Source organism: Crocodylus porosus, unplaced genomic scaffold (genome assembly GCF_001723895.1).
Source record: "Crocodylus porosus isolate Cpor-Errol unplaced genomic scaffold, CroPor_comp1, whole genome shotgun sequence".
Classification (NCBI taxonomy): Eukaryota; Metazoa; Chordata; order Crocodylia; family Crocodylidae; genus Crocodylus; species Crocodylus porosus.
This window is the reverse complement of record NW_017728943.1, coordinates 89,503,996-89,512,812: the sequence shown is the minus strand read 5'-3', so window position 1 is coordinate 89,512,812 and position 8,817 is coordinate 89,503,996. Positions and strand designations below refer to the sequence as shown.

Genomic DNA, 8,817 nt, shown 5'->3' with positions numbered 1-8,817 from the left:
CGGACTTGATGATCTGCTCAGGTCTCTTCCGACCCTACTAACTATGAAACTATAAATGACTGCATAGTAACAACTGCACAGTCCACTGTTCATGTACATGCAGCCACGGAGATGTTTCACCACTCGTGGGTGACTCACCTCTGCACATGGGTGACTGACTGCTCACATCCTTGCTTGGGAAACTCTCTTGCCTCCCAGCTGTGGGAGGCCTCCACCAGTCAGGATAGACTTTCTCACTTCAAAACCCAAAAGAGATTCTATTTCCTAGCTGTGCACCCAGTTCATTACCATATGTGACCTGGCCCCTGCAGTCAGGGGTCCCCCCTTAAAGCTTTTGGAAGTATACCATTGATTGCAATATCAAGTCATTAATGAGCAAAGGATTATATTTGTAACCTTTCCCTTTTAAATCACCATATTTACAATTTCCTGTTCTCCCTGTAATCATAGCCACATGCAATAAAGTATCAGAAAGCCAAACCCCAGAGTATTTAGAGAGAAGGCAGGTTAGGGTGGCCCTTTAGACACTAACTAGTTCAGAAAGGTATAAGCTTTCGTAGGCACCAAACTATTTCATCAGGGCATGAATGGCAAGAAACAAAATATGCTGCAAGCAGATTGCAGGCTCGTTTGATCTAACATAGATGAACAACGGTGTAGACTCTTAAAGTTCAATTGTTTTCTGATTTTCACCAGTCTTATCCTGGTTCAGCTCCACTGACCTCGCTGGTTAGTCTTGAATTACCCCAATACCCTAGTGCTGAGAGGACAATCAGGGCATTAGTCTAATCTAATCTCCTCAAATGCCACACCACAGTTTGTCTGTATGCTGTACATACTGACTGGGAGGAAAATGGGTAGCTGTTTGCTTTTGACTACTGTGTTTCCTGAGAGCTACTCTAAGATGCAGTTTCTCCTTTCTCTTCTATCTTAGCTGTGGCAAAACTGCTTGGGGAATTAGAAAAAAAAGACAGGAAGGAGGAATTGTGAAAAAAAGAAAAGAAGTTCCAATTTTAGGCAAAGGGTTTTTCAGCTTGCTTCGCTGCAGACATAACATAATACAAACTTGTAGTATGATAGTAATTAGGATTCCATTAAAAAGAAAAAAAAAATCTTGCTGAGACCCAAAGTCACATCACGACAGTCAAAGTGAAACGTAGCTCCCTAATGTAGCCTTAATTCATTTTATTTTGCAGAGACAGCAAGCTCACCATGTTGCTCAGGGAGTCCCTGGGGAATATGAACTGCCGTACCACTATGATAGCTCACATTTCGGCAGCTGCAGGGAACTATGCTGAAACACTGTCCACCATCCAGATTGCATCCAGAGTCCTGAGGATGAAGAAAAAGAAAACTAAGGTAAGAAGATGTATAACTCTTTGTCTTCTTCTAGTGGGGAAAAAGGAGCCCTTAATGAGATAGGTCGGTCTTAAAGAGCAGCAGATAACAAAATCAATAATCATAATTCCTAAGGGTATGGGTTACATGTATTTTGTGCTAGATGAGTGGTTTAAAGCTTGTAACAGAGACTGAGGGAATAAATGCTTCAACTTGAGACAGAGAAGAGACTTCAAAAAACTATAATAGGTTTCTAAGCTTAACATTTAGAAGTGTGTGTGTCTGGGAAGGCACTTTTTCAGTTAAATTAAAACAGTAATAAATGTTACTACTTTTAAAACGAAAGGAAATGAAAATAAATGAAGAATCAGATTCCCCATTTTTCGTTATAAACAGATAAGGCACGGAAAGTCTCAACCCACAGAGACACACTAGTCCTGCTGTTTCTTCATAAATCTAGTAGAATTTTTTAAAGGAGATTGATGGTGGTGATCTCTTTGCTTCCAGGGGCCTACTTCCTTTTATAGCCAGTTATTAACTTGGTTTAACTGACAAGTTTTCCGACCATATTTTAAATTGATGGTCTATGGATTACTGTTAAATATGATCTGCAACCAATGGGTATCTTGTATCTTTGTATCTTGTCCAGAAATCTGGCCATAGAAAGCACAGGCCAGCTACTACTGCACCAGCTACATGCCTTATCATGATAAAAATAGGATTTTCCTTGTCTTGTGTGCCTCATTTGTGTAGTGAATGTGAACTCGTTTCACAACATAGGGTTCTTAGGTAAGGTCTTCAACAGCCACCTAGTTATGTTGGTCAAATGAGATCCAGTGAAATGTTCTAACTCAATCATCCAGTGGGTTCACTGCAGGTTACATGGCCTACTCATTTTCAAAGAACACCAAGAGACAAGACACTTGATTTTTGTTGTGAACACTGCCATTTGTTCACTGCTGTTTCCTCTGGTGGCAAGATGGTTAAACTTTGAGTGTCTCAGTTTCCAAATGTTAAAAATCAGAAAGGATAATACCCAATTTCCAAGTTTAAGTACTGTGAGTTAACCAGATATACAACATAACTAATTTACTTAATTACCTGTCCCCCAAAGGTTGTAATAATGTTTCACCTAGTGTGGGAGTAGGTACTTATTAGTTTGCATTAGTATGTTATGCCATGCATTCAAGGCTCAATGGTAGTTGTGATTCTGTTGTAGATGTGCTGTGTGGAACGTGTCCATAGTGCTGACATTTGTTTTCTCACCACAGTACACATCAAGTTCTTCTGGTGGTGAAAGCTCCTGTGAAGAAGGGAGAATGCGACGACCCACTCAGTTGAGGCCTTTCCACTCAAGAAACGTAGTTGACCCAGATTTTCCTATCCTGCATTTATCAAGTGATCCCGATTATTCTTCAAGCAGTGAACAGTCCTGTGACACTGTGATCTATGTTGGTCCTAATGGCACAGCCCTCTCTGATAAGGAGCTGACAGATAATGAGGGTCCACCAGATTTTGTCCCCATAGTTCCTGCTCTGCAGAAAACCAAAAATGATGGCAAGTTGGAGGAAGTAAGTGAGACAGACCCTGGCACATCTGAAAGAGACTGTCTGAAGTGCAACACCTTTGCTGAGCTTCAGGAGAGGCTGGACTGCATTGATGGCAGTGAGGAGACCAGCACATTTCCCTTTGAAGAGCTGCCTGCTCAATTTAGCACCGACCAGGTTTCTAAGTGCCCTCTCCCAGGCCAAGTGGCAGAGCTCAGTCACTTATCTGAATCAGATAAGGAAGACGCCATACCAGACTGTCAGCAATCAGATAAGGAAGCGAGAGAAACTATCAATGCCACAATCAGCAAGATTCAGAGAAATCCATCCCCTGTTCCTTCTGGAGCTCTTACTAATGTTTCAACTCCTCCTTCTCCTAGGAGTGTCACTGGCAGCTCTTCCCAATTAGCACAGAGCACAAGCCTGCAGAGTAGTAGAGAAGGTCTCAACACCTGTGGCTTTGTTGAAGGCAAACCTAGGCCAATGGGTTCACCACGGCTTGGCATTGCAAGCCTCTCCAAGACCTCAGAATACAAGCCACCAACTTCTCCCTCCCAGAGATGCAAGGTCTACACCCAGAAAGGAGTATTGCCCAACTCTGCTCCACCACCTGCACCCCTGAACAAGGACTCTGGGATGGCATCTAGTGAGTCTTTGTTGCAACCTGAGATCCGAACGCCTCCAGTGGGAATGAGCCCTCAGATCATGAAAAAGTCAGTGTCCACTAGTAGCGGGGATTTTGGAGAGACTGTTCTTGAAGAAGAACAGCAGCAAAACATTGCAGCAGAGTCAAAGAAAGAGATTCTGAGCACCACGATGGTCACAGTACAGCAGCCATTGGAGCTAAATGGAGAGGATGAGCTGGTGTTTACACTTGTTGAAGAACTAACCATCAGTGGGGTCCTTGACAATGGACGCCCAACCAGCATCATCAGCTTTAACAGTGACTGTTCTGTTCAGGCTTTGGCCTCTGGGTCTAGGCCAGTTAGTATCATCAGTAGCATCAGCGAAGACCTGGAGTGTTACTCTAATTCAGCTCCTGTTTCTGAGGTCAGCATAACACAGTTCCTGCCACTTCCAAAATTGGGACTAGATGACAAGTGCAGGGATGATGGCAGCAGACGATCATCCATTAGCTCATGGCTGAGTGAAATGAGCACAGGGAGTGACGGTGAACAATCGTGCCACAGTTTCATAGCCCAGGCATGCTATGGGCATGGTGAAGCAATGGCAGATCCCCCCATCTCTGAGTTGTCAAATGCCATACAGAATAGTAGCATGATTTGTGTAAATGACCAGCAGAATCCAGTGGCCGACAATCTGCTCATACTGTCAGAAATGGGGGAGGAAGCTTTCAGTAAAGTGCCACCTATTAAAGGCTGCAAAATATCAGCTTTGGGGAAAACTACTGTCACAATTAAAAACACGGCAAACCTTAGTAGCTGTGAAGGCTACATCCCAATGAAAACCAACATTACTGTTTATCCATGTATTGCTGTTAATTCTTTCAAGGGCCAAGAGACTGCTGATGGCCTAACAAGTGTAACTCCAGCCACAAAAGTAGCTCACCCTCAAGATGGGAAAGAATCCAGTGAGAGGAAGGATATCACATTTGAAGACCCGTGGCTGAAGAGGGAGGATGATGTGAAAAAAGAAAACAGTGGTAGCAGTGATGAGCCAAGGCTTGAAGTTGGCTTGGGTCCAGCCAGGCCTGAGTACAGTAAGCAGCAGAACTCAGATGACAGGTTTAGCAGCAGCAGCGGGGAAACCTCTAGCTCTCCAGGATCTGACAATCTAAGGAGGATTGTGGATGGTTGTGAAATGGCGCTGCCCAGTTCTGCAACCCAGAGCCCTGTTCATTCCTCTGATGGCACAAAGAATGGCAGCCTCCCTCGTGGGCTCCAGAAGAGCAGCAAGCAGGATGAACACGATGGTGCGCTCTCTCACTGTGTTGCTGAGAACAATGGAGTCATTTCTACTGTTCACTCCCAGTCTTCTAAAGCTACCCTGGAAAGGAAAATCGCTTCCCCCAAGCATTGTGTTCTCACTCGCCCCAAAGGAACCCCTCCGCTGCCCCCTGTCAGAAAATCGAGCCTGGATCAGAAGAACAGGGCTAGCCCTCAGCACAGTGCTTGTAGCAGCACCACTAGTAGCCCATCCAACCAACCAGCCTCTTTTCTAGCCAGCTTCCCTGATGAGGTGAACGGCAAACAGAAGGGCTCTAGCATTGACACCGGTAGCAGCAGCAGTAGCAAGTTATTTAGTGCCAAACTTGAGCAGCTAGCCAGCAGGACCAATTCCCTGGGAAGGTCCACGGTGAGCCACTATGACTGCTTATCATTGGAAAGGGCAGAAAGTCTCTCTTCAGTGAGCTCCAGAATGAGCCCTGGAAAAGACAGCACCATGCCTAGGGCTGGGCGGAGCCTTAGCCGCAGCGCAGTATCGTCGCCGACAAACTCGGGCATTTCCCAGTCTTTAGGCACTTCACCAAAAGCCAGCCAATCTAAGATATCTGCAGTGAGCAAGCTGCTGTTGGCAAGCCCTAAGGCCCGAAGCCTTTCTGCCTCTGCCACAAAAACACTAAGCTTTTCTACCAAGTCTCTGCCTCAGTCAGTGGGGCAGAGTTCCAGTTTGCCTCCCAATGGGAAAAATATGTCTTGGTCAACCCAGTCCCTCAGCAGAAACAGAGGCTCTGGGCTTGCTTCAAAACTGCCCCTCAGAGCTGTCAATGGCCGGATTTCAGAGCTCCTGCAAGGGAGCGCTAGTGCCAGAGGTTTACATTTGCGTGGAAACTCAGACACAGATGAGCGGGGCGGCCTTCATGGAGATGAGAAACCAGCTGTTCACATGCTGCCTTCGCCTTACAGCAAAATCACCCCTCCTCGGAAGCCTCACCGCTGCAGCAGCGGGCACGGGAGTGACAACAGCAGCGTCTTGAGCGGGGAGCTACCACCAGCAATGGGCAAAACAGCCCTGTTCTACCACAGCGGGGGAAGCAGTGGTTATGAGAGCATGATGAGAGACAGTGAAGCCACGGGGAGTGCTTCTTCAGCGCAAGACTCGATGAGCGAGAACAGCAGCTCTGTCAGTGGCAGGTGCCGAAGTCTAAAAAATGCAAAGAAACGATCGAACACAGGTAGGCGTGTGATTGTGTTCTGCAGATTCTGAACTAACCACTGGTGCTGGCTACCCCACAGGAGGCGAGGCAAGTCACGGGGGGTTGGCTAGTTAAGGGCAAAGCACAGGTGTGTGTAACAGTGGAGGTACGGAACAAGCAGCAGCTACTGTGGTGGCAGTCTCTGGAGCTTTGAACTTTTTTACTTACAACTGAAAACCCTATTCAGGCCCACATTTTCTTTGTGAAAACCTCTCCCATGAGTAGTTTAACTTAAATTTGCTTCAGGTTGTTGTTTTCCTTTAAGCAGGAGGATTTTGATTACAGGGACTTTTTTCAATTTTTTCATTAGTATTTTTGTGATTTAAGGCACAAAAAGATATCCCTGCAAGGCTAACACGTGTCAATAATATTCTACTTTGAGTAGTTTTCCTGGTGCTCATGCACCCCTTAAGTGGGAGATTGGATTTGTTTCGAATAGCAATTTCTGTTACAGTCACACCTGCACCTTTAGCTCTGTGCATAAGGGAAAGGCAGCTACAATTTCAGGTGTATGACAATGCAAGTTTGTGTTTGTGCTTTCTGCAATATAGCTTTCCTGCCTCTGGGACAATACACTTTTAACTTGAAGTTTTAGTTATTTAGTGTTTTATTCCATTTTTCTTTATTTCTGCTCATTGGAGTTGGGGAAACAGCAGCAAAGGATTTTGCTTGAGAGCATAATCTACCCAATACAGTTTGCTTTAAATCTTGATTCACAAACTACATATTGTACAATTTAGCTATGCCAATCAGTGACTGGTGATTATTGGTCAATCTGAAATTGACCACTTGCAAGGCTTAGGAATTAGAAAACAGATGCACTTCAAAAGAACTTACAAAGCTTCTTCATGTCTTCATATCTTTGGGCCCCAGGGTAAAGAGAAATGAGTCTACAGAATTTATAGAAACAGAGTAATAGGGCTAGAAGGGAGGTCATATAGTCCAACCCCCTGCCTGAAGCAGGATCATCCTTATCCAAACCATCCTGTACAAACCATAATCAAATCTCTTTGTAAAACTGCTATCAACTCTGACACAATACAGACCTAGCACCCTAAACTACCAAAGATGATGCAGGTGAACCGTGGCAGCCAGCATCCTGGTTCTTTGAAACATTAATATATGCTCAAGAGAGCCTGGTTAGAGGGCCATGCTAAGGCAAACTTCCCCTCTCTTCCCCCCAGTCAAAACCAGTCTAATCATGGGGTAAAATTCCTTCCTGACCCCAAATATTGTAATCACTCGGGCTGACCCTAAGTGGAGAGGCAAGACCCTCTAAGCCAGGAACCTCAGTCTTTGCCTCCCTCTAAGCCAGGAACATTGGCGTATCCCAGTTGAAGTCCCCAGCCTTGGCTGTAGCCAACACCCAGTGCCTCTGAGGAAGGCTTAAAAACACCGTGACATATGTAGCAGGGGGAGGAAGAGCCAGCAAAGCCCAGAAGCATGAGAAATACCCATAGTAGAACATAGGCATATCTACACCTAGATCATCCCCAAACAGTGGCTGTCCATTTTCTTCTTGAACACCTCCAGTGATGGAGAGTCCACAACTTCCCTAGGGAGTGTATTCCACTACCTCACTATTCTGAAGTCTTTTTCTGAATATCCGATCTAAATTTACTTTGCTCCAACTTCAAGCCATTGGTCCATGTCCTTCTCTCTGCAGCAGGGGAGACATGGTGTTTTCCTTCTTTTTTTATGGCAGCCCTTCAAGTATTTGAAGACTGCTATCATGTCCCCTTTTGAGTGCCTTTTCCACAAGCTGGACAGACCTAGCTCCTTCAGCCTCTCCTCATATGACTTGCCTCCCAAGCCCTTGATCATTTTTATTGCCCACCTCTTGAACCTCTCTAATTTCTCCATGCCCTTTTTAGAATGTGGAGCACACAGTACCCAAGATGAGGCCTAACCAGTGCCAAGTAGAGAGGCACTATCACCTCCCGTGGCTTACACCTAATGCTTCTATTGATGCATCCCAAAACCACATTTGCCTTGGCTGCATCACACTGTTGACTCGTACTGAGTCTGCGATCTACCAAGACTCTCAAATTGTTTTCCATAGTGCTGCCATCCAGCCAGGTGTCGCACATTTTATATTTGTGTTTCTGATTATTCGTCTCAAGGTGTAGCACCTTGTATTTGTCCACACTGAACTTCATCCTGTTAGCTCTAGCCCAACTTTCCAGTCTGTCAAGATCCTTCTGAATTGTGCTCATGTCCTCCAATGTATTCGCAGTCCTTCCCAGTGTCATGCTCTCTACAACTTGTTTAAGAAGCTTTCTATGCCAGCATCCAAATAATTAATAAACACATTGAACAACACCAGACCCAATACAGAATCATGTGGGACTCCACTTGAAGCCTCCTGCCATTCTGACATGGACTCGTTAATAAATACCCTTTGCTTGTAGCTATTGAGCCTGTTGTCTATCTACCTTATAGTAGTTTTTTCCAGCTGACATTTCTCCAATTTGTTTATGAGAAGGCCACATGGGACCTTGTTAAAAGCCTGAAGTTCAGATACACTATATCCACAGCTTTCCTTCATCCATCTAAGTGGTTGCTTTGTCAAATAAGGAGATTGGGTTTGTTTGACATGATTTGTTGTCATAAATCCGTGCTGGTTGCTTGTGATCAGCCTCTCTTCCTCCAGACACTTGAAATGGCCTTCTAGGATATGCTCCAGTAATTTCATAGATTTCATAGATTTCATAGACATTAGGGCTGGAAGGGACCTCGGGAGATCATCGAGTCCAGCCCCCTGCCCAAAGGGCA

The 8,817-nt window shown here is 45.1% G+C and overlaps 1 protein-coding gene across 1 annotated transcript in view; it reads left to right on the top strand.

Annotated features, from left to right (window-relative positions):
* KIF26B (kinesin family member 26B) overlaps window positions 1-8,817 on the top strand; it is a 330,600-nt gene that overhangs the window by 286,419 nt on the left and 35,364 nt on the right. The window contains exons 10-11 of the mRNA XM_019548609.1: window positions 1,197-1,359; window positions 2,610-6,021. Coding sequence (XP_019404154.1) covers window positions 1,197-1,359; window positions 2,610-6,021 — 3,575 coding nt within the window. The remainder of the gene's footprint in view (window positions 1-1,196; window positions 1,360-2,609; window positions 6,022-8,817) is intronic.